Source organism: Heptranchias perlo, chromosome 37 (genome assembly GCF_035084215.1).
Source record: "Heptranchias perlo isolate sHepPer1 chromosome 37, sHepPer1.hap1, whole genome shotgun sequence".
Taxonomy (NCBI): Eukaryota; Metazoa; Chordata; class Chondrichthyes; order Hexanchiformes; family Hexanchidae; genus Heptranchias; species Heptranchias perlo.
This window is the reverse complement of record NC_090361.1, coordinates 4,882,274-4,908,362: the sequence shown is the minus strand read 5'-3', so window position 1 is coordinate 4,908,362 and position 26,089 is coordinate 4,882,274. Positions and strand designations below refer to the sequence as shown.

General features: G+C 44.4%; 1 protein-coding gene across 2 annotated transcripts in view; it reads left to right on the top strand.

Moving 5' to 3' along the window:
- Positions 1–10,638: 10,638 nt before the first annotated feature.
- LOC137304419 (collagen alpha-1(XI) chain-like) overlaps positions 10,639–26,089 on the top strand; it is a 226,932-nt gene continuing 211,481 nt past the window's right edge. For both annotated transcript variants that reach the window (XM_067973011.1, XM_067973010.1), the window contains exon 1: positions 10,639–11,019. In XM_067973011.1, coding sequence (XP_067829112.1) covers positions 10,929–11,019 — 91 coding nt within the window. In that variant the 5' untranslated portion in view covers positions 10,639–10,928. The remainder of the gene's footprint in view (positions 11,020–26,089) is intronic.

The following is a 26,089-nucleotide window of genomic DNA, read 5'->3' as shown; positions in this document are numbered from 1 at the left end:
AGTTCTTTATTCTTTGAGGAGTAGTCAGAGATAGTATTTCCAAACCTGAATATTTTATGCTTCATTGCTGGCTAAGGCACTGCTCCAAATTCTCGCAATGACTAGTGCTATATACATATAGTAAAATTGTGTAGTCATAGGAACATGGGCAGAGGCGTAGGCTGTTCAGCCCTTTGAGCCTATTCCACATTCAGTTAGATCACTACACTGATTTACTCCATCTTCCCGTCTTGGTTCCGTCACCCTTAATACCCTTGCCCAACATTTAGTCTGTACACAAGGTGGTGCTGTTCTGGAACAATACAGGATAGAGATTATTGTCGGTGATGCAAACGTTCACTGCCATCGTACTAAGTTCCTCTATCCACTATATTAACACCGGCATTTATCCTATTTGTTCTAAAATCTCCACTAAAATAGTGAAGAGAAGAATTTGATGTAAGTACATTAAGTATTCATGGGATAGTATAGCTGACTGCAGTTTCTCCCCTCATATCTTAGCATCAGATAGATCTGAACTGTTGGCTTTTACACTGTGTTTACTATAATTCATTTTTTCAATGAGTTTAAGGGAGTCGGATAGAAAGAAGGCTCTTGTTCAGATGTCATTTCTGAGGATGCACATAACTTTTTAGTGTAAAATTAAGCCTGGGAGCTGTGCGTTACAAGACTGGCATTCCAAACTTTGCCTGTGTGTGACCTCCAATCATCTTCCAGTCTGCAACGCCACAGATTGGGTGTGGCAGGGCAGTCAGGTTAATGCTTCGCTGAGCGGCTAAATGTACAGTAAATATGAAGCCTTCAGATATATTCAAATGGACTGTGATTGGGGGTGTGCAGTCGAGCAAGCTGTATGACTCAGCCAGTCTGAATTAGATTTACACAAGTTTTTGGGAAGGCATAAACCATGGGAAGAATTATTTCTTGATCAGAGCGTGTAGATATTGGAATGACTCCCAACAATTGACCTGCCAAACTCACACACACGTGGATGTTTGCATTGTCTGGGCACTCCCTCGAACTGATATAATTCACTGACTATTGTGAATAATGCAGTTCTCCCCAGCAGTAAAGCTGGTGGCTAATGAAACTCAAACTCACCCCCTGCCAGATAGTCTTAAACAGACGGCCCTAGGGTCGATGTCCATGTACGTTTGGTCAGGAGTCAAACGTCTCTCGCCCCTCTGAGTCAGAAGGTTGTGGGTTCAAGTCCCACTCTAGAACTCGTAATCTAGACTGACACACCAGTGGAGTACTGAGGGAGTGCTGCACTGTCGGAGGTGCCGTCTTTCGGATGAGAGGCTAAACTGAGGCCCCGTCTGCCCTCTCAGGTGGACGTAAAAGGTCCCATGGCACTATTTCGAAGAAAAGCAGGGGAGTTCTCCCCGGTGTTTTGGCCAATATTTATCCCTCAAACAACATCACTAAGAATAGAACATTTGGCTGTTATCATATTGCTGTTGTGGGATCTTGCTGTGCACGAATTGGCTGCCGCGTTTCCTACATTACAACAGTGACCGCACTTCAAAATTACTTCATTGGTTGTAAAGTGCTTGGGACGTCCTGAGGTCATGAAAGGCGCTATATAAATACAAGTTTTTCTTTCTTTCTTTTAGTTTATCAAAACATTGTCGCACATAAAATAATTGTTCATTTGCAGGGAGTTCTGTATATGCTAACACGCTGTCCAGAGCGTGTGATATACAAGGTCTAACATCTTACATGTCGCATGATACACAGTCTGCAATGTAATATATATATAGCATGTGAATGTTATAATATGGGATAGGGGTGTGTTACACAAAGGAAAGCACACAGACTCTTTATAGAATATGAATGGTGTAAGTAGGATAGTACACATGCTGTAATGTGTTACATTTAGGATAAGACAAAAGCTGCAATGCAGTGTATGAGAGACAAAGATGCTACATGCAGGTTAACTCTCAGGCTGCCGTGTGTTATACAGAGGAGAACAGATTCAAGTACAGTGAGTGCCACGGTTTATTAACGTTATTTGCACCTTGACCTGTAGGAACTCCTGTCTGTCCTTTCTTTTTAAACCCAATAATTTTGCATTGGTTTCTTTACAAATGGGAATGAGAAGAATGACTGTTCAGGTCCGTTGGTCCCTTCCAAACAAATGTAAGGAATCTTACAACACCAGGTTATAGTCCAACAGTTTTATTTGAAAATCACAAGCTTTCGGAGGCTTTCTCCTTCGTCAGATGACATCTGACGAAGGAGAAAGCCTCCGAAAGCTTGTGATTTTCAAATAAAACTGTTGGACTATAACCTGGTGTTGTAAGATTCCTTACATTTGTCCACCCCAGTCCATCACCGGCATCTCCACATCATGCCTTCCAAACAAACCACACCTTCCTACAATCACACCCGTCACTCATACTGTGGGACAAAAAGAAGCAAAGCATTTCCATTCGTTAATTATTTAAGATCGTATTTTAATTACATTTTTATTTGCAAAGAGTTGATAAAGTTATCCAAACTTGAGCAGCTTTATTAATTAATGTAATATTCATGTTCATTTTTCGATAGTTGAGGCGAATAGCATCGATGCATTTAAGGGGAAGCTAGATAGACACATGAGGGAGAAAAGGAATAGAAGGATATGCTGATAGAGTGAGATGAAGTAAGGAGGGAGGAGGCTCGTGTGGAGCATAAACACCAGCATAGACCAGATGGGTCGAATGGCCTGTTTCTGTGCTGTAATTTCTATGTAATTTCAACGGGCTAGTGTGTGAGCTGGTGCTATGTTTAAGCTGCCTGGCAATTTAAGGCCACATGAGGTCTCATGTATGTTCCTACGTCCTCCAAGATACAGATCAGCCATGATCTAATTGAATGATGGAACAGGCTCAAGGGGCTGAATGGCCTGCTCCTGTTTCCATGTTCCTGTGTTCCACATACTATAATTCCTGCAATTAAGGACATGCTGAGGTCAATTAGAGGTTAATTGGTGAGAGACATTTGCGGATTAGCGGGTGCTTGTAAATTTCCAGATCCAGGTCAGAAGGAACCAGCACGAAATGACCTTTCTTTTCCTTTTGTCCTACTTTTCATATTTTGATGTGTGAAGTGTGAAAGACTTTATAGAAATATTCCAGGCTCCCCAGATGGCTTGGCAAAATTTATTTCAACACCAATAGCCAAGCTAGCCCAGAATAATCTCAGGTCCGTGCCAAGTCTGAGCTGGAGAGGCAGTAACAGTGATACACTTGGCTTCAGCGGCGGAGGGGGAAATTAGGCCAGGATTCCCATTCCCGATTGCTCTCCAGTGAAGTGCGTGTGTCTGGCCATTGGGCAAAGTTGGGGTCAGACAAAGCTGTAAAGGCCTCTATGGTTAAATAGACCAATACCACTTACTGTTGAGGCACACACATCGAGAACGGACATCCGGGTGAGATACTGAGGCCTGTGGATCAGTGCTTCAACCGGGAGTCAGAAGAGAGGGAATAAAACTGGCAGGGACAAAGAGGAAAAGAGAATTACACAAAAAAAGGAAGTAGAATTTTCTGTTTTTATTTCACATTTCCAACATATTTTGCTTTTGGTTTACTGCAATGGTACCAGAGATGGAGAAGCTGGGATTGTTCTCCTTAGAGCAGAGAAGGTTAAGAGGAGATTTAATAGAGGTGTTCAAAATCATGGGGGGTTTTGATAGAGTAAATAGGGAGAAACTGTCTCCACTGGCAGGAGGGTCGGTAACCAGAGGACACAGATTTAAAATAATTGGCAAAAAAGCCAGAGGGGAGATGAGGAGAATTTTTTTTAGGCAGCGAGTTGTTACGATCTGGAATGGACTGCCTGAAAGGATGGTGGAAGCAGATTCAATAGTAACTTTCACAAGGGAATTGGAGAAATACTTGAAAAGGAAAAATTTGCAGGGCTGCGGGGAAAGAGCAGGGGAGTGGCACTGATCGGTAGCTCTTTCAGAGAGCCGTCAAGTGCACGATGGGCCGAATGGCTGCATTCTGTGCTGTCTGATTCTATAAGCCCAAACATTTAAAAGTTACGGATAATTCTATGCAACACCCTTTGAACTGAGAAGAAAAAAGGACCTCTTCTGTTTCAAGATTTTTTCTGGAGTTTGCCAATGATAATCCAAACGGTGCCCAGCTGTGTAAACACTTTCCATCCATCAAAGGGAGGAACCATAAATGACAACAGGGAGAGCAAGCAAAATACAGATATACTTATGGAACACCGAGACTCCCAGACTGACAGGCAGAGAGAGGTTATGTTGAAGAAAGAGTGAGGAATGATGGAAAGGGCAAGGTGGGGGGGAGGGGTGAGGGGCATGTGTTAGACTGAAAATGTAGGAAGGAAAAGTTAGTGAGTTGTAGAAAGCCAAGAAGTGATTGCTTTACAACGGAGAATTGGGAATCAGTCCAATTTATTAGATTAAAGAGAGAGTTCCATTCAGTAAAGAAATATTTCTCCCTTCATCATTTCTATATATGTTTGTTGCGATTAAGTATGTCCTACTGAATTATCTCATATGTTTCTAATTGTCAAAGGAAGGAATCTGTATTTAGATCTTAACCACTGCTCCCATTTTCTCTTGGATATCCTGTGACTATTTACATCTCCTCAGGACCCATCTTTTCTTTCCATGCTTGTCCCATTATCACCTCCTTTACCTTGGACCATCATCCCTTTTGTTATTTAATCACTCCTGCCCCTCCACCCTATCACAGACCTCTCCCTTTTATTCTTTCCCTACCCCTTTCCCTAACCCCCCAACCCCCCTTTTCCCTGGCTCTGTATTTGCTTACAAGCTGTTCATCTCTAATTCTAAGGAAGAACTTGCATTTATATAGCACCTTTCACGACTTCAGGACATCCCAAAGCGCTTTACAGCCAATGAAAGGTCATCAACCTGAAACGTTAACTCTGTTTCTCTCTCCACAGATGCTGTCTGACCTGCTGAGTGTTTCCAGCATCATCTGCTTTTATTTGAAGGTGCCTATATGCGTCCTTGTGTCTCAGTCATACCTGTATCCACTGCTTTATGTTTCAATACTCCTCATGTAACTGCCTAGTTGGTAGGTCTATTGCCTTGTGTGAAACTGAGGTAAATAGGCTAGAAAGTTCCCAGGTTCAATCTCCAGGCTGTGCTAAATTAGCTCATCTTAGCTGCATTGGGCTACAGAGAGGAGAAAAACTCCTGATTGATATCCAGCGGCAAAGTACCCTTGTGCATGTCGACCGAAGACACAACCAGGCTTGGCTGTGAGGTCTTCACGATGGAATGGCCTGCCAACACTTTAATGCCTAGGCTCACACATTAAGACTGGCCATTTGGGAGGTGCAGAGGTACTAAAGGGCAGCAAGTGCCTGTGAACCCAACTAGGTAACAATACCTTCAGTCTGTGTAGTTCAGGCAGATGTAAAAGATTCCATGGCACTACTTGAAAATTAAGGAGCTGTCCTGGCCAACATTGCTCTGGATTAATTAGTTATCCGTCTAATTCCCTGTTTCTGGGACTTTGTTGCTATGTTTCACGATATAACAACAGACTCTGAATTTCAAAAGTAATTCTTTGGTTATCAGCTACTTTGGGAGTTCCTGAAGATGTGATAAGGTGCTATATAAATGCAAAGTCTTTCTCTTTACACTGTGTCTATGTCTTTCTTCATTATGCATGTAATACTTGTGCCTCAAAGGAGAAGGAAAGACCAAGTAGAGTACTTTCTGAACAAAATAACTGGCAAAGATCTTTAGCCTCACAATCCCACCCCATTTGTTAGAATTCAAACCATCTATACATCTTCTCACCATCTTCCTCAATCCCTTTCCTCTCAAAACACATCTAACTGCCTCTCGAACCCTTTAATTGCTTTCACTGGTAATCATTCCACAACTTTGTCAGCTTTTGTGTAAACTGATTCTGCCTGAGTTAATTTTTTACTCCTAAAGTTATATTTGATCAAGTTGCCTGGACACGACTTATATTCCCTTCATAATCTTGAAAATTTCAATTAAATCTCCTCGTAGCCTTCTCTTTACCAAAGAAATCACACCCAAAGTCTGAAGAAAGCACCCTTCCCCATCTCCATTTAAAAAGAATCATAACTCTCTCCATTCGGGTATGTGCTCACTATTACAGTACTTGCTCCACTCGCCTGAGCCACTCTGGGGCTTTATGTTATACAAGATAGTCCATGTGCATTTTCACTGACTTGAATAGTGCTTTGTACTAGTCAGGGCATCGATCCTACATGGCCCAAGATAGAAAACAACCCACTACCAGTTGGATATTCCCATCACTGTGGGCTGGATTCCAACTCAGATGCCAAAACTGAAAGTAAAAGAAAGACTTGCATTTATATAGCGCCTTTCACAACCTCAGGATGTCCCAAAGCGTTTTTCAACCAATGAAGTGCTTTTGAAGTGTAGTCACGGTTGTAATGTAGGAAACACAGCATTCAAATTGCACACAGCAAGATCCCACAAACAGCAATGTGATAATGACCAAATAATCTGTTTTAGTGATGTTGGTTGAGGGATGAATATTGGCCAGGACACTGGAACGAACTCCCCTGCTCTTCTTTGAATAGTGTCATAGGATATTTTACATCCATCTGAGAGGGCAGACGGAGCCTCAGTTTAACATCTCATCCAAAAGACGGCATCTCCGACAGTACAGCTCTCCCCTCAATACTGCACTGAAGTGCCAGCCTAGATTATGTGTTAAAGTCTCTGAAGTGGGACTTAAACCCCCAACATTCTGACTTAGAGGCGAGAGTGTTAAAACTGAGCCAAGGTTGTCACCTCATTGGGTTAGAAAGCAATCTAACTCAGTGCCAATCAGTCCAAACTCTAAACAACTCCTAGTAAACACACAGAAAGTCCATGCAATAAGTAGCTCCCATCACTGATGTACTTTTGTGATTTCATCTACAGTGTAGCAACAGTTTGAAAGTGCCTCTCCTATTTGCTGACATCGGCAATAGACTAATATGAAGAGTTCACTGACTGACTTGAAGGGAGCGCTGGCTGATTTATTACCAGTGATGCCACACTTCTTGCTGCTGTTGGCCAGGGTACATAGAAAACTATAAATGGCAAAACAGAAGGGCGTTTGATATTGCAAGATTTTTTTGAAAAAACAGGTTTTAATTAACTGGGAGTTTCCTGTTTGTTAATTGCTTGGACTTAAAACCTGAAGAACATTAGATTTCTATATACGTCTAGGCAGCAGCAAGCAATGGGCGACATCAACATATGGAGTCCGATTGAAGAGCTTGGCATACTCCTTAATTTTATGAACACTCCCTCTGGTCCAGGGTCTGTTCTCTCAGCACTTTTTTCCGATGTCCTGCTCAGATCAGCAACTTGCCCAAAACTACTTTTGAAATAAAACCAGATGGTGCTGATCAGCTTCTCGAAGGAGAATTTGATGGGGCAATATTTTGGGTGCTCATCAAAACTGATGATGGGTTACGCCCAAAATGTTTCTTTTTGATGCTTTCAGCCAATACATACCCTGCCCTGTGCAACTCTTTTGAGAATCCATTTTGCCTTTCTACTAGGGTTGCCAACTCTGGTTGGATGTATTCCTGAAGGTTTCATCTAGCCTCCAACCACCCCACATTCCCGCCATTGGTCGACTCACACATCCATCCTCACAGGCCTTCCTGCACCAATTGGAAAGTGAACAGACTAGAAGGGGATGCTGAGGGGATGAGGAAATATTTTCTCTCAGAGGGTCGTGAGTCTGTGGAACTCCCTTCCCCAGAGAGCGGTGGAGGCAGGGTCATTGAATATTTTTAAGGCTGAGTTAGATAGATTCCTGATTAACAAGGGAGTCAAAGGTTATTGTAGGTAGATGGGAAAGTAGGGTTGAGGTCACGATCAGGTCAGTCATGATCTTATCAAATGGCAGAGCAGGCTCGAGGGGCCGAATGGCCTACTCCTGCTCTTAATTCATAAGTTCGTATGTACGTATGTTCGTACTTCATTACTCGATTGGATGATTTTTGACTGTCAGCCATCAGCCTTTTTTACCCATCCCCAATATTTTTATAAGTAATAAACAAAAATGTTCAAAGAAAATGGAAACAAAAACACTTTTTTTTTAATGCCCCATCGATTTTTACTCCTAGGTTCCTTGCAACAGTGTTCTGAAGATTAATCTTTAATTCCTAGAGACTCCAGGACAATCCTGGAGGGTTGGCAACCCTACTTTCTACTCAGTCCCTTAAAAACCTACGTCTTCAACTGTGAATTTGGCGCCCCCTCCAAACCCTTTCAATTCCTGCTGAACACCATTCTCTGGCCCTCCCTCCCTTCCCACCAAGTAAAGAGCTCCAAGGCAATCTTTCACACAAGGCGTGCAAGCCTTGCACCCCTGCTAACTGTTAATGGTGGCAGCACTTTCCTATCTTCCCTTGTAGTTAACCTCTTTCCTTAAGAACTCTGAGGACATGTTCTGTTTTCCATACCTACCTTGGCGGTCTTTGTGATGGAGAGGATATTGAGTTGGAATCTCAACTCAGAGTCAAATAGGGGCAGTGGAAAGGTCAAGAGATATGGTGAAGAGGTGGAGTTGGATGTCCTCAACGTACATGTCTTCAGATGATGTCGCCAAGAGAGAAGCATGTAGATGAAGGAGAGGAGGGGCCCATGGATAGATCCTTGAAGGACTCTGAAGGTAATCCTATGGGGGGGGGGCATGACGAGAAGCCATTGCTGGAGATGCTCTGGATACGATTGGTTAGGTAAGCGTGGAATCAAGCAAGGGCAGTCCTAGAGAGCTGAACAATAAAGGAGAGATGTTTGGGGAGGGCGGCGTGTTCAGCCATGTCAAAGGCTGCAGAGAGGTCAAAGAGCACAAGGAGGATAAACTGACCACAGCCACAGTCACAGGCAAGGTCTGTGATTTTGGTTAGGGCTGTTTCGGTGCTACGGGAGGGGCGGAAACCTAATTAGAGAAATTCAATCAGGAAGTTATGGGAGCGATTGGCAGGGTTTTGGGAAGACTATCTGTTGCACTGCCCCATTAATGTAACTCCGAAGTACACCCCCTGGTACACCAGTGGGACACTCCTGTTTCTCAGAATGTCTGGAGAAAACTGATGAAATTTGTATCTATGCTTTTGCCCTCTCTGTATGAGAATGGTGGATTAGTGCCAATTGCAGGAGGGTTTTATGCTCTCGACCCGTTGAGACTGCCTGACTCATTTCGCTTATGGCAAACTGAGAAGTTTGATTTCCCTCCCATCAGTCATTGGAATTCAACTCTTACTGTTCTAACCCCGTTTGTCCAACAGTGAGGGAGCACTAAACTGCACATCAGGTTAACGGAAACCTTTTGTGTGGGGGATTCTCCTGCAAATAGTGACACATTCCTGGGGAACTCCTGCAAAATTAACGCATTCCCAGGGACCCTCCGCCTCAAAATCGAAAAGGCGGTATCATCGTCCCAAGAAAAACCATTGTAGGATACATTTTTTTGTTGGTATACACACAGGAATGAATTTGCTGGCAAGTCAACAGAAACAAAAGCATAGAGAGATCTGGTGAAAGTTGGGCAGATATCTGATGGCTTAGTGGACCTCCTGGGATTCACCTACAGACCCCCTAAAGTTTGTCAATTCCAGTTTGAAAACTTACGTGTTACAGCGTGTGGGGGAGCCTCAGTCCAGTTAATCAGCAAGTGAAAACATTGTACTGTAAAAATTGCTACATAAGTTACACAATGTTTCATAATTAATCGCAAGTGTGCCAGAGACAACTGGTATGTGGAGGGTGTGGCTTGAGGATATTTAGTGTAGATTGGGGAATACTCTGTTCAAAATTACATATTGAAGTGATTCCAGTATGAGAAATGCTCCATAATGGGAGTTCATTATGAATGATTTGGTGGATTGGAATTTTATCGGTTGGTTTAAGAGTGCTCTTGTGCAGGACTGATAGCTGAACTGGGTGCGATAGAATGCAAGTGTTGAATAAAGAAATTACATCAGCAAAGCAACTCGCATTTACAATATAAAATTAAAATGTATTTTAACCCAATTAATTGACACATTACAATTAATTCTCCATCCAATTTTCAGAGCAAAAGCACTTCGAAAAATCTTTTTTGTACAGAAGATATATTTAGGCATACCACAATTATTATATTTTCAAATATGTTTCAATTTAAAAATAATTGCATTGCATTTAGCGAGAACCCAGTCTTTTGCACTTTTTAATTAGGACCTAAAAGTAGATCTAAACGTTTTTAAAATAAACATTTAATGAATTAAGAGTTAAATAGGACGCCTCCTGCGAATGAGAATCCGAGCAATACCGTGCAAAGTGCACACACACACACACACACAGAGACAAAAACTTCTGTTCATTTTTTGGTTTTTGCAAAGTGTCCCGGGCTCGCAGTTCACCACTAACTAACTTTGCTGCTTTTCCTGGAGAAACGAAAGTGACATGGAAAAGTGGCCAATTGGAAGTTGCAGAAAGTTTGGCTGGAAGAACTTTGGACCAATGGGAGGGCAGAGATTGCTGGAAACGCTTAGCGGTGAGCTGAGCCCGGCTTTGATTCGCTGAAACTTTCCCAGTGTCAATACGATCGAATGAAATATTTTGCCTCTCTCTCTTTAGATTTTTCTACCAGACCCATGACATCGTCCCAGAGGAGGGGGGAGAATTCGGCTGCATCTTTCTCAGACTTTTTTTTAAAAAAACACTCATCTCTTCCCCCCCCCTCCCTTTCCTCTAAAAAAAATGTCCAGAGAACATTGATGTAATCAGAGCCCAGATAGAACCAGAGACGAAGTCACTTTTGCAGCAGCTAATGGCTACATAGGACCTATATTAAGATACATGCACACACACACCAGCCTGAACAACTGGCCCTTCCAAACAAGCTGGCTTAAAACATCTGGAAAGTTCATGTCATTTGGAGATGGAGTGGTGGAAGACGAGAAGGTGGCTGCTGAGAGCCAATGTGATTTTGCTTGCTATAGTTCTACACCAGTTTTCAGCTACCACAGCAGGTAAGTGGTTTGGTAAAAGCAATCTCTCAACCCAGCATCTTTTGAATCCCAGCTCCAGCCCCCTTTCTGTCCTTCATCGGTTTATTTTACATCCGTGATATTAGTAAGGAAAATAGAGAAGTGATTTTGAAATAAGTTAAATTATGGAGATTGTGTTTTGGAATAGATAGTTATGTAAATAAACCAAAGTGTGGGGATGTCCCCTTTAATCAGACTGATAGACCTCTCTTATTTAAAATAATTTTTTTCTCGTGTTTTGCTTGGAATTAACTTTTAAGAACTCGTGTACAATTTCCCGTTTTAAAGTCGTTTGGTGCGTTTGTGTTCAGATTTGATGCCTTCAGCTTGACTTTTTGAGTAATTTTACTGTCGGCCCCGGACCAACCCTCTTTTTATTTTCATTGCAGTTCTGCATCTTTGATTGTCAAATCTGTTTATTACAAGGCTGCCCCTTGTGACAAGATGCAGCACAAGTTGTTCCAATTAGATGTGACAAGATTCGTTGGCATGTTAACTGGACTGTGCAACATCAGTCTTTTTTACCACTGATAATTGGGACATGCTTTGATGTGGGGACCAGCATTGCATTTTCATGAACAGCATCATTTGCAAACAGTTTATGTTTACATTGCGAGTTCCTTTTAATTATCTTTACAATCCTGTCATTACAAGATGCACGTGAACTGTACAATAACATTTGCGATCACTTGGCTGCGTTTACTTTGCTGCCGGAATAAGTTGATGTGTTTATTCTTAAAAGGGCAATTTCTTAAAGAGGAAATGTCTGCTTCACATACTTTAAAAATAAAAACCCATGTTAAGGTTAAGTTGGCAATTTGAAAATAGATGATGTTTTCTATTGTGAAGCGTTTAGCCCAGGCTCTGATTGTAAGAGCGTGTCCAATTCTGGTTTTGGTGGGCCCCACCCATTGGCATCATTCTGAATTGAAGGTAAAGAGTGGGAAGTACTTTTTTATAATTGTGTATTGAGCTTGGCACAATGTGAATTGTCGTTCTAGGTTTTATGGTGTAGCATTGCCAAGTTAATAGGAATTCCTCCCTGAGTGCATGTTGCCTTATTCTGAGGGCATGTTAGTTCAGGCAGCAGATGTTGCCGACAGGCTACTTTCAATTATCAACAGGAGCCTTGCTCAAGTAAAGTGATTGGAGATGAGGGGTGGGATTGGGGTGGGGAATTTGTCTTCAGATAGTTTTTTTGCTCCCTCTGCCCACCCGTGTGACCCTGGTCAAGACCCGTGAGACGCTTCCTGGTGTCTGTAAAGCTGTTGAACTGCACAAATGGTGGGATTATGCCACTCATCGCATCACTGTGACAGTCCAATGCTACAAATTTTACAGCAGTTCCCAGTTTAAGGAAAAAAAATAATGAAACGCACTGGGATGTTTGCCCTTTATTACAGATAGTGTCAGTTCCAATACGGACTCTCCCTGGTGGTTAACTTGGCTGAGTTACTGGAGCTTTCGTAGGAAACTGCTGCAGAAAAGTAGCCTGCCCCATAGAACAACGTCCTTTTCTAATCCACTTTGCTGCTGCAGTTCTCTCACTGACTTCCCTTGCAGAGGTCCAGACAAGGGCTGCTGCTTTAGCTGCACAAAAGCACCTCCCACACAGTTTCCACTGGAATGCGGTGATGTCACAGAAATTGTCATGGCCATTGTACCCATTGCCTTCCAGCTAGCCTGCTGGTCTTGAACGGTCTGCCCTGCAAGAGAGTCGATAACGCAGGACCTGTGGTTTTGCTTTTGTAGCAGACTCGTTGTCCACTATCGCTGTCTCGTCTCCGAGATGAAGGAATTTGAGGCTTGCAAGCCACATATTCACGATCAGCCATGACCGAATTGAATGGCGGAACAGGCTCGAGGGGCTGAATGGCCTCCTCCTGTTCCTATGAAGGCAGTGCCTCGTTGAGGATTAACCCTTTTAGGGTGGCACGGGCTCGATGGGCTGAATGGCCTCCTTCTGTGCTGTAACGATTCTGTGATGGATATAGCGTTTCAGCTGATCTTTAAGTTCATGTTGGGGTGACTGCATATCAGGTGCATTAAAAGGGGGGTGCAGTCTATTTACAAAGAGCACACACAATTACTGTGGTTGATTCACGGTGTGTACATGTGGTACCTCTACTGCTCTAAGATACTAGAGGAATGAATACCATCCCAGCTTGTCTTGATCTGAAGTATTGCTAGGTTCTAACTGAACTTTTTGTACAATTACACATTGAACTTGGCGCGATGTTATTTGTCCGTCTAGGTTTAATGGTGTAGCATTGCCAACTTAATAGGAATTCCCCCCCATTGCATGTTGTCTTATTCTGAGGGCATGCTAGTTCAGGCAGCAGATGTTTCCTACAGTGCTACTCCCAATTTACAGTGTACAGGAACAGGTAAAGAAAGACTTTCATAACCTCAGGATATCCCAAAGGCTTCACAGCCAATGAAGTACTTTTGAAGTGTTGGAATGCAGAAAATGTAACAGCCAATTTGCACACAGCAAGGTCCCAGAAATAGCAATGAGATCATAACCAGATAATCTGTTTTGCACTGGGTTTTTTTTTGAGGGGTAAATATTAGCCAGGAGAAACTCCCTTGCTCTTCTCCGAAATAGTGCCATGGAATCTTTTACATCTACCCTGAGAGGGCAGAGGAGGGCTTTGGTTTAATGGCACCTCCGACAGTGCAGCACTCTCCCAGTACTGCACTGGGAGTGTCAACCTAGATTAGGTGCTCGAATCTCCAGACCAGGTCTTGAACCCACAACCTTCTGACTCAGAGGCGAGCACGCTACCCACCGAGCCATGGCTGACACCTAGTTACAGGATGGATAGTTTGACAGACCAAGTCCACATGTGGGGTTGGGATGTGGAGCCCTCCAGTATGGGAGTCTGAAACTCTGCTGGCCCCAACCACACCTCTTGTGGTATCAGCTGCTTCATAACACGGTGTTGCTTATTCTGGAGCTGAATATATCTCATTGATTCTATCTGACATTTTGTTCATAATACAGTATTACGACTTCCCCTGCCCCCACCTCCTGCCCCAGAGCAGTCTGGCACACAACAATGGATCTAATTGATGAGCTGATTCATTTTCTTCTTCACTCTTTTTGCTGAATGCCAGACTGGCTATATGAGAATAATAAATGATTCTTAGCCTAAACTCACGTGTGTATGTTTCAGGACTGGGCATGTTTTGTCGTTCAGACTTACAGGCCTGTAGCAAAGTGTCTTTGCCAATGTTTGGCTGTGCTGTTTATAGTAACAACTTGCATTTATATAGTGCCTTTTAACCTCGTAAAACTTCCCCAAAACGATTCTTGGGAGCGATTATCAAACATAATTTGACGCCGATCCTCATAAGGAGATATTAGGACAGGTGACCAAAAGTTTTAAGGAATGTCTTAAAGGAGGAGAGAGAGGCAGAGGTTTAGGGGGGGAATTCCAGAGCTTAGAGCCGAGGCAGCTGGAGGTTTGGCGGGTGATGGAAATCGGGGATGTGCAAGAGGCCAGAATTGGAGGAGCGCAGAGATTTCGCAGGGCTGGAGGAGGTTACAGAGATAGGGAGGGCTTTGAAACTAAGGATGAGAATTTTAAAATCGAGACGGTGCCGAACTGGGAGCCAATGTAAATTGAAAGGGGCAGTCCTGCCATGCCATTGTGATTTGGAAGGAGCATCTTTATAAACTGTTATGCGACTGACATTAATGCTTTGATAGTTGTCTCTGTTCGTAAAATATTAATTTGTATATCAATAGAAGCCAGGTTAATATAAACCTTATTGGAGAAGACAATATAAGGCAGATAAAGTATCCGTCACTGGGAATTTTCAATGGTGGTGTAACAGTGGAGTATTTGCAATAGGATGTTTGTTCTCAAATTCCCCATTGGGGTGATGATGCCCCTTTGCATGCCCTGCAATAAATAAAGTGGCCTCGGTTTTAAGCATGTAATACCGACTCAACCCTTTATAAAACACTTATTCGGCCACAACTGGAGTTTTGTGTCCAGTTCTGGGCACCGCACTTCAGCAAAGAAGTGAAGACATTAGAGAGGGTGCAGAAGAGATTTACTAGAATGATTCCAGGGATGAGGGGCTTTAGTTAAGTGGATAGACTGGAGAAGCTGGGGTTGTTCTCCTTGGAGGAGATTTGATAGAGGTGTTCAAAATCATGAAGACACAGTAGATAGAGAGAAACTGTTCCCATTGGCGGAAGGGTCAAGAACCAGCGGGCACAGATGTAAGGTGATTGGCAAAAGAACCAAAGGTGACATGAGGAAAAACTTTTTTACACAGCGAGTGGTTAGGATCTGGAATGCACTTCCTGAGGGGGTGTTGGAGGCAGATTCAATCATGGCCTTCAAAAGGGAACTGGATAAGTACTTGAAAGAAAAAAAATGCAGGGCTACAGGGATAGGGTGGGGGAGTGGGACTAGCTGTATTGCTCTTGGATAGAGCCATCGCGGACTCGATGGGCCGAATGGCCTCTTTCTGTGCTGTAACCTTTCTATGATTCTATTATACTACAACCCATTAAAATGACTGGGCTTCCTGACACCTCGTCCAGTGTCTCCGATGAAGGAAGGTTCCTTGGATCTTCATTTGAAATTGCATTTTTCTTCGCTGTTCTGCCCTTTTCACCTCTCCATGCTGACACATTCCAGGGGAGGATGTCACCAGCCCTCCGGTGCCTCTGCCAATATACTGTCCTTGATTGAGTTAGATAATCTATGCAGCTACAAGTTTCTTGGGACAATTATATATGCATGAAGCACATAATCGCTTGTAGGCAATCCAATCTCCATTAATCTCAGGAGTTGCATTGACATCTTTAATTCATCTAAATTGACTACCCTCAGGTAAACATCCTATATTGGGTGAAGGAGCACGTTGTAATTCAAAACAGTTTAAATGAAACTGTTATTACTTCCTCCTCCGGAGGTTCTGAGATTTTTGTGCAGGAGCCAAGTTTACTTTAAGGAAGATACAGTTTTTACTCTGAGGTAGCCCATCATCAGCCCTACATGCTGGTACAGCTCCCTTGCTTTGCTCAATAAATCCTCACGCTAATGTAGTCAGCACTGTTTGAACAAAAATCTATTTTTTTAAAAAAAACTGATGCAGACAAAGTGAAGGGTTGTTCAATGTTTAATTGCAGTTCTTTTTTTGAAAGTTCAGATTTTAAAAAAAAAGCAAGGGGGCACAGGATAGGGAAGGTCTCCTCTTCGAACTCTTGACTTTTGCGTCTCACTCGCCAGGGCTGTGGAGCAATTGTGATGACAGATGATCGGAGATCCTCATACAATACCGAGGTGGGACTAATGTCTTGTTGGGACTCTTGAGGCGAATGCTGTGTCGCACGTACTTGTAGTGAGGCCTGGGGGTGAATGACAGCCCGCCTCCCCTTCACGTGTGGATCTTAGCAGAATTGTCTCTCCTTGGGCCTCCCATTCAGCCGTGTGATGTTCAGTGAGTTGGGATTCAGTGCTAGTTCCTCTCCCTTAACCTCTCCGCCTCTCTCTCCTCCTCCTTTTTAAGACCCTCCTTAAAACCTACCTCTTTGACAAAGCTTTTGGTCACCTGTCCTAATATCTCCTTATATGGCTCGGTCTCAAATTTTGTTTGATAATCGCTCCTTGGGACGTTTTGCTACATTAAAGGCGCTATATAAATGCAAGTAGTTGTTGTTGTAGCTCCTCTTCTTCACTTGCTGTCTAGAAAGGAAATGATGTGGAGATGCCGGCGATGGACTGGGGTGGACAAATGTAAGGAATCTTACAACACCAATAAATGTTATTGGGAGACAAGGTTACCCCATCTTCCATACAACAAATGAAAAGGGACCTATTAAAATAGGACTACTTAATGGAGCTATTGGCCCTATGCTCCACGCCCCCTCCCACACCGTCCTGTAATGAAGTTCCTTCTGTCCCAATTGGCATCTGCTCATAGTGAACATCAGGATTTGCAGCCCCGCTGCGTCTGGGCACTGACCTGCGATCCACCCCCAGTTCCCTGCTGGCTTACATGGGTAAACAGGACGGTGTGGGAGGGGGGGGTGGAGTATAGGGCCAATAGCTCCATTAAGTAGTCCTGTTTTAGCTCCCATATCCCAGTAGCAGAATCCTAGAACTACGGTTTTACAGATCTGTCTTTGGGATAATGTATCAGCAATGTGAATGTGGGGACTTCATTGATCCAAACTATGCAAGTACCTAAACCATCTAGCGAGTAAACTCTATGCAGTCGGCACTTCTAAGTAATCCGTGTGAAACACTTGACTACATTCCTGAGACAAAACAAGGAATGGACCTGCATTTATACAGATGCTTAGGGCATCCTAACGAATATTAAAGCCAATCAATTAGTTTTGAAATGTAGTCAGGATTGTTACATAGGCAAACATGGCAGCCAATATGCACACAGCAAGATCCCACAAGCAGCATGGGAGATGAATAACCAGTTATTCTGCTGCTCGTAGTCTTGGTTGAGGGAGGAATGCTGGCCAGGACACCAGGAGGACTGCCTGCTCTTTTAAAGATGCCATGGCACCATTCAACACCTGAACAGGCCTTGGATTTAATGTCTCGTCGGAAAGACTGCACCCTTGATAGTGCAGCACTCCCTCAGTACTGCACTGAAGGGTCAGCCTAGATTATGTGCTCAAGTCACCTGGAGTAGTGCTTTAACCCATGACCTTCTGATATAAATGGAAGTGCTCCTTGTTAAGATTTTTCTGTAACAACAGCTATAAGCAGCGACAGCAGACAGGAGTGAAAGTGTTAAAACAGTAAAGGGTTGCTAACAGAGAGGAGCTGGTGGGAGGTGAGGGGCAGGTGCCAGGAAGAAATTACTACAGCTGCTGGATTTGCAATTTCAAAGATGTTCTCAGACAATCTTTTGGAAGGATTTTGCAGCCGTAAGGAATTGGCTCGGGCTGCTAAGCCTTGTCACTGCTTTTCGCAAAGATCGGAGCTCAGCAGGGCACGTATTGTGCCTGCCCTTTTTAAATGTGGAAGCAATTTTCTGCTGCCGCACCTTTATCCCAGGGTGTGCAGTTAAAGGGAAAGTCGCCTTGGTTCACGACCAGGATCGTTAGGCAGTGACCCTTGTTGGGGAGTGCATGGCTCCTGACCCCACACACCAATAGTCTCTTGACTCTCTCTGTCTAGGCTCAGGTGTGAAGAATGGCCATCCAGCTGAGGTACCAGGCAGTGCCTTCGGTGAAGGGGGAGGAGAGAAAACTGAAGTAGTTGTGGTGGAGGGGGGAGATTTAAATGGAAAGATGCTGTCCTGGGTTGGCACCATCACCAGCTGCCTTTATGTAGGGGATGGTGGGAAGATTTTCACCGCTGGTTGCCAAACCGCAGGACTCTCTGATCTGACGGCAACCCCTATGTAAACCCACCAGATTCGCTAAAGTCAGTTTTTTTTTATTCGTTCATGGGATGTGGGCGTCGCTGGCGAGGCCGGCATTTATTGCCCCATCCCTAATTGCCCTCGAGAAGGTGGTGGTGAGCCGCCTTCTTGAACCGCTGCAGTCCGTGTGGTGAAGGTTCTCCCACAGTGCTGTTAGGTTGGGAGTTCCAGGATTTTGACCCAGCGACGATGAAGGAACGGCGATATATTTCCAAGTCAGGATGGTGTGTGACTTGGAGGGGAACGTCCAGGATGACCCCTTTTTTTTTTAAACCAGGGTCTTGCAGGACTCTAGCCTTGGTGAATTTAGCAGCTTAATGCTGCCAGGGCAGGTGGTTGGGTGAGACCTGCTCTTCAGTGCCAAAGGTGTGAACCACCCCTCACTGACCCCAATACTAGGCTGCCTGTGACGAGTACTTCTAGTAGAATGTGCTTTGGGATTATCAGGGAAGAGGCCCTGGAGGCACCTTTGCATCACTAACCACAGTGTTGTATGTACCTGTACTACAGTAGCTACTGTAGACTTGCTTCAATCAGAGATAACTTGAGCACAAAATCTGACTCCTCAATGCCAGTACTGGAGGAGTGCTGCACTGTCGGAGGTGCCATCTTTCAGATGAGACGTTAAACCGAGGCCCCGTCTGGCCTCCAGGTGGACGTAAAAGATCCTGCGGCCGCTATTTTGAAGAAGAGCAGGGGAGTTCTCCCCAGTGACCTGGCCAACCATCACTTCAAAAAAAAATCTGGTCATTTATCTCTGCTGTTTGTGGGACCTTGCTTTGCGCAAATTGGCTGCCACGTTTCCTACATTACAACAGTGACTACACTTCAAAAGTTCTTTGGCTGTGAAATGCTTTGGGACGTCCTGAGATCGCTATATAAATGCAAGTCTGTTCTTCTTCTTTGGTTCTACACAGTGCTGCTGTGATGGAATCTACCCAACTCACATCATGGGATGGATTTCAGAGAACCTGGCCAGTTGGCTCATTTGCTGTTTGCGGAATGTCATTGAGTATAACAAGCACCTACATCGTATCAAAGCGCAGCAGATGCAATGAATGTGTTTGAAGTGCGATGACTGCTGTTCCGTAGGCAAAAGCAGCAAGCCGGTCCACACTAACAACGTCCTCAGCAACCAACAGTGGGATGAATGACCAGCTCCTCTCTTTTATGGTCCTGGATGATCCTTTAATGTCCACCTGAACCACTGGAACAGGCAGATGGGGCCGCGGTTCAACATCTCACCCAAAGGGTGGCACCTCTTGACTTGAGTGCCCGCTTAGCTGACGTGCTCAAGTCCTGGTGTGGAGGTTTGCCCTTCCGACGCAGAGCTGAGGGTGCCTTGGCGGGTCTAGTGGGTTTATATTGGGGTTGGCACCAGCTGATGACACACTGACACTGCTGTAAACGCAGCTTTAAGGTCCATGTTCTCTTTGCATTTTTACCGCAATATGTGCTCCAGGTCAGCTTCTTGGGAGGGTAACATCCTACGTTGCTCGTTTTAGGAAGCAAAGTGGTACCGGCCTCTTTGTAACAAAGAAAGGACTTTGCATTTATGCAAGCACCTTATCACGTCTCTAAGAAACATCTCAATGCACTTCATCTACAGTGAACTACTTTGAAATTGCAGTGTATTTGGAGATAACAAGTTGAGCAAATCATTAGACCATGACAGATGTCTCTAGGTGGAGAAGGGGTCTTTATGATAGATGAAAGTGTGGTGACATCATTATATCCGACAGCATGAATTTGTGTAAACTTTTATGAAAACTGAGATAAAAATCTGAGAAACGTATCATAAACCATCAGTGTGTGATCGAGCCCCTTTCTGTGGGTGTGGGGTCGGTAAGGCCCGAGCTGAGTGAAGTGTCTGGAAGCGGGCTGTATCTGAGCCGTGAGTTGTCACAAAACATCATTTTGCTTCAACACTCTTCCCTCTATGAAGACTTCTCCCCTCTCACAGTATTTTGCGTGCTGCAGGTAAACGCAGCAGCCATAATTGTCTTGAGGTGAGAGTGGTACTCGTTGAGATAAACTGACACTTCTTCCATGCCAAAGAACCGTCCTTTCTTTTTTGAGGAGGTGCAAGACTGAGAAAGTTGCGTCACTTTTAATAGATTGATGGCAAGGTGCCATGCCTGAACTGAGCAGCTCTCGAAATGCAAATAACCGAGTGGGAAGAGGGATCACCGAGAGACGGAGGAATTCTCAATATTTTGGTGCAGGAACCAGACTGGGATCTTGTGTCTGGTGGAATTAAGATGGCAGAGTAATTAACACATTGAAGGTAGATCAGACCAATGGTAATTATTTGCCCTCAAACTGAACACGTTCATTCACAGACTTTGAGTGTTTAAAAGTAAAACTGCACCATAATAGTGCAATTCACTGTTTGCACTATAATCCACATCTTCTCCATCTAAAATGAATACAAGTTTCGACAGCATTGATATATTTGCCAAGGAGGTTCACTGATTCTGCTCGCCCCCCACCCTCCCAAAAGACCTTTCTAGGATGAAGATAAAATCAGTAAAAAAAAAATAATTTTCAGCTCCAATGGGAACTGGGATTCATTTAAAATAAGATAAACAGTTCCCTGCAGGATTGATTAACTTTGGCTGGAAGAGTTTTGGGGCCTTTCTTGGGACCTTGATGGGACTAACTCCAATTCTCAGCGAGCGTTAGTTCCACAGAGGCCTTTAAAGGATGTATCTGATTGGAATCCCTAGGAACGCCCAGACGCTCCCCCTTTGTGGGTGGAAGATTCACAACTCCCCTGCCCCCCCTTACCGGAATTTGAAGGGCCAGTGCAAACGGGTGTGAAATCCAGATGTAACTAGGTTCCTCCTCCAAAGTCCTGGCCTCCCCAACCTGGGGTAGAAATGTTTTCCACTCTCAGGTGTCTCAGGGTATCTGTTTCTACAGCTTCTCCTGAGGGTCCCTAGTTTCGAATGCATGCCCTATTATTCCTGTGAATGCAGCTAGTTAAATTACCTGGTTATAGTCACAATATCCACTGCTCCCAGCATTTTGAAGACCCCTCTTAATCTCTGTAATGAGAACAGGCCCAATTGTACCTTCCTGTCCTCATAACATGATACTTATATGCCTGAAGGGACAAAGCATCTTGAACTTATTATATGTTCATTTAATTTTTTTGTATTAAATTTTACTGGCAGGAATTTCAAGGTCTAAAATGAATAGCTCATAGAATAGAATCATACAGTACAGAAGGAGGCCATTTGGCCCATTGTTCCTGTGCTGGCTCTTTGAAAGAGCTATCCAATTAGTCCCACTCCCCTGCTCTTTCCTCATAGGCCTGCAAATTTTTTCCTTTTCAAGTGCATATATCCGATTCCCTTTTGAAAGTTACTATTGAATCTGCTTCCACCACCCTTTCAGGCAGCACGTCCCAGATCATAACAACCCGGATTCTCTAGGTGTCAGCTCTTTGGCCATTTTAGCGAGGTGCCACTCAAATTTCATGTATCCCATGGGAATTGTACAATTGGATCTTGTAGGCATCCCAGGTTACAGTAGAACTGGCTGATTTAAGTTCACTTCTCCATAGACAATTATGATGGGGAAAGGAAGAGAACTGCCAATGGGAAGGCAGCATGTAAGTTTACACAATGGTGACTCTAGCAATTTAATTGGAAAAAAGGTTAAAGTTCATACAGTGAGTCATACGTGTGAACAATTGAAAATGTAGGTTTGCACCTTTTACGATCTCAGTCCGTCTCAAAGCGCTTTACAGCCAATGAGGTACTTTTGAAGTGTAGTCGCTGTTGTAATATAGGAAACACGGCAGCCAATTCGGGCAAAAGGTCCCACAAACAGCAATGAGGTTAGATAAATACACTGGGGAGAACTCCCTTTTGAAACAATGCCATGGGATCTTTTATATCCCAGCTGAGAGGGCAGACGGAGCCTTGGTTTAACGAAAGACAGCACCTCCGACAGTGCAGCACTCCCTCAGTACTGCACTGGGAGTGTCGGCCTAGATTTTTGTGCTGGACTGGGGACTTGAACCTATGACCTATCTGACTGAGAGGTGAGAGAGCTACCCACTGAACCACAGCTGACATCAAGGGAAAAAACATTGAAGAATAAAAGTTTGTGGGGTAACGGGACGCAGATTCAATTGGCACGTGGGGCCTTGATTTAAGCAGGAGATGCGTGGAAAATTAGGCCAATACAAGGAGAAAAAGTCACCGGGAGGAATTGGGCCTCATCGGAACAGGGCACACAAACTGAGAGCAAACAGAAATAGTCCTACCAAAAAGTTAATGGATGTACGTGTTTGCACACTAAGTTCATGACCGCTCTTTTTTGTTGGGGGGGAGAAAGTGCATCGTTGAAAATATTTGTAGCCTGAGGGAACCCACCGTTGAAGATAACACAAGAGGTCAGAGGGGTCGAGTTCTTTTAGGTACTTGATCAATTGATGGAATGCTGACTGTCTGAGTGCAGACACTTCAGGCTGATTGTAGACTCCTGCGAATGGGGAACGCGGGCGCCTCTGGAAACCAAGTTGATTCATAAACAAGATAAAAAATCGTCCGATGCATTAAGCACACTCGCTGACCAAATATCAGCCTGTCTGCTTCCTTTTTAAAGGGTTCATTTCTCAGTCCTGCGTTGAAGTTCCTTTAAATGCCGCCTCTTGCGAATCACATTGGAGTCTGCTCCCACACCCTGGCCATCAGCACACTAGAGTTGTTCCAGAGCATTCAGTAACCGGGACTGTTTTCTCGTTTTTTCTCTCTGTACTGCACTCTGTTTTGACAAAGACAAGGTGTAGGGGAACCTGCTCTGAAGGTTTCAACGCGTCCAGTTTCGGACAAGGCGGTCTATTTAATTTTTTTGATGAGTATGGAAATTTCTGAAACAAAAATTGGACACAATGTCCGACTTTTTTCCCTCAATAATCTCCTCTTCCCCCTCCTTACCTTCTGGCGTTGACTCTTTGATGGTAAATAGCTCCACAGGTACCGGTCACCTGCCCAAGTGACCATTATCCAGCAAACGTCAACAGGCTAGTTGACTGCAGGAGGCATCCCAGCCGGGTCCCCTCCTTTCCGCAATTGGTGCCTGCAGGGATTATTGAACAGCGATCAGGAGCTAGAACCCTGGATAATTTTATTTCTTGTTCCTCCCCTCCAACTCAGTGCTGTTTCTCGTACTGCCTTCCCTCCTTTTTCTGGGACAGGAGGGGTCAAGGCTGATTGCGGCATTGGTATTGCCGAGGTCAGCTAATTTGGCATAGGCTTGAGATCGATCCTCGGGCCTCTTGGGTCTGTATGGTTCAGCTACTCGTAGATAAATTGGGTGGCCAAGATTCTGATTTGTGAATCTAGATTCTCCGCTTAATTCTGCATCTCGTGATGTGGAGATATTGGTGTATTAAAGGTTACTAAGATGTTCATGTCATTTCGTCATTAGCAAAGCCAAAATTAAGCCATGATTTTCCCCCCCCCAACCTATTTTACCCTGTCGTAGTCCTATCTGAGTTTGAACTTAGCAAAAGCCCTACTAAGGCTTGGCCAGCGATACTATGCAACCCGACCTTTAATAGGTCATTGGAACCAAGCCCTAGACTTGTTGAGCAGCCTCCCCAGTGTGTCTGGCTACGATCTCAGCACTAAGTTCCGACCTTTTCCAGACCTCCAGGCCCGCAAAATTCAAACAGCATAAACCAGCGAATAAGAAGCTTGGGCGCAAGTAGAATTGAGTTGCCTGATCATCGAGGACCAGGTGGGCTGGGTGTGGGGGGCACTTGTGAGTGGCAGTTTGGACCACCCCTGTGTGGACCTCCCCTGCAAAGGCCTCTCTGTTTGAAAGAATCCTTGCCGCACTTTGTGTGAAGTATTTATTTAATTTTGGCCTGCGGGTGCCTGATGTGAGTGGAAAGTGTGCTCGAGCATCTCCAAATCAAATGAGTTGAGCAATCCACACAAGTGGACCGTCCGCTTGCCTCATGTGAAGTGCCCACTCCAGCTAGAACACACTCCCACTTACAGGAGCCCAGAGAACAGAGTGCAGGTTGGCAAGAACTGTACAGGAATGGGATCCGCCATTGTCGGAATCTTCCATTCGATTTGTGGATTACTTTGCCTGTATTTCCGTGACCGTTTTCCCTCACAAGATTGGAAGCGTACCAAGGAATTTCTGCTAAATAATAAAGATACCCAATAGTTCTATGTGGCTGTGACTGTGCCCAGCTCTACAGTGGGTGCAATGCAGTCAACATTGCCAGTTTGGTGCTGCCTGGCTACATCCTCTCAGACAGTCTTTCTGATTTTGGGGTTTAACCTGGTGGAAATTATTAACACCTAGAGCTTGTAAGCTAGGATCGCCTAACAGGGTCGGAGAGGAATTTACCAAGTTTTTTTCCCACATTGGCCTGGGTTAATCTGTTTCTTCGCCTCTTGGGAGATCACGTGATTTTCAGGTGGGGCGGGGAGTCTATACATTGCGATGCACAAATGGCATCGCAGTTGTGTGGGACGGGCAGGATGGATCAATGGGTCTTTTTCTATCTGTCATTGTGGGCGATGCTGGTAGGGCTACATTTATTGCCCATTTCCTAGTTGGTGGTGGACCTTCTGTTTGAGCTGCTGCAGTCCTTGTGCTGATGGCGTTGAGGTAGACGTCAAAAATTTAGACCCAGTGACTATGAAGGAACCTTGTCTACCTCATTCAAGTCTCCTCTTGATGAAGAGGAAGGAGAGAGCTCTGACATTAACAGTGATGCCATTTCCTCATCGAGTCCATCACCGGTTACAAAATTGAATGATTTTTTTTTTAGCAGCGTTTCAATAAGAATGAAGGTGATAGAAAGTGGAAAGTGCAAGGGTGAAAGTTCAAGTTAAGGCACAGGCCTGGTATGTGCTGTTGAATCCAAACTTGAGTGAGGTTTGCTCGAGGGACTGGGCTTACCAAAGATCTGAGTGACACAGGCCCTGAGCAAGTAATTAAACACTAGGATAGCTGAGCAATGTTATGAGACGAAGGATAGTGCCACAAGGATTCATTCCCTTTAAAAAGGTAATCACCGCTTTAGATCACAGGAATTGTGTCGGATGGACAGATGCAATAAAAGTGCTGGTTAAAAGCAGAGCATGCCTTTTTCAAAAGGCCAGGGAATCTGCTTCTAATTGTTGTTTTCGAATAAAAGATTAAAAGTAGATGGAGGCTCCCAGCTGCCTCAGCTGGTTAAGTGAGTGAGCAGCTGGGCCTTACTAAGCAGCAAGGCCGGATGTGCGATCCCCAGTCTGCACTACATTAACTAATTTTAGTTGGGGGGGGGGGGTGTTGGCAGAGAGTGCCACCCTGCTCCTTCACTGGGGATCTCCCATTGGATGGGAGGGGGGAATGCATTATGAGTGAGGACGGGAGTGGGCTTGATTCTGATGTCATCTTCATGTTTAAATCCCTCCATGGCCTCGCCCCCCCTTCCTATCTCTCTATAAACAGCTCTAGCCCTACAACCCTCCGTCAACTCTGCGTACCTCCAACTCTGATTTGTTGTGCGTTTTTTTTTCCCCCTCCCTCCCACTCCTTTCACCCCCACCATTGGCGGCCGTGTCTTCAGCTATCTTAGACCCTAAGCTCTGGAATTCCCTCCCTAAAT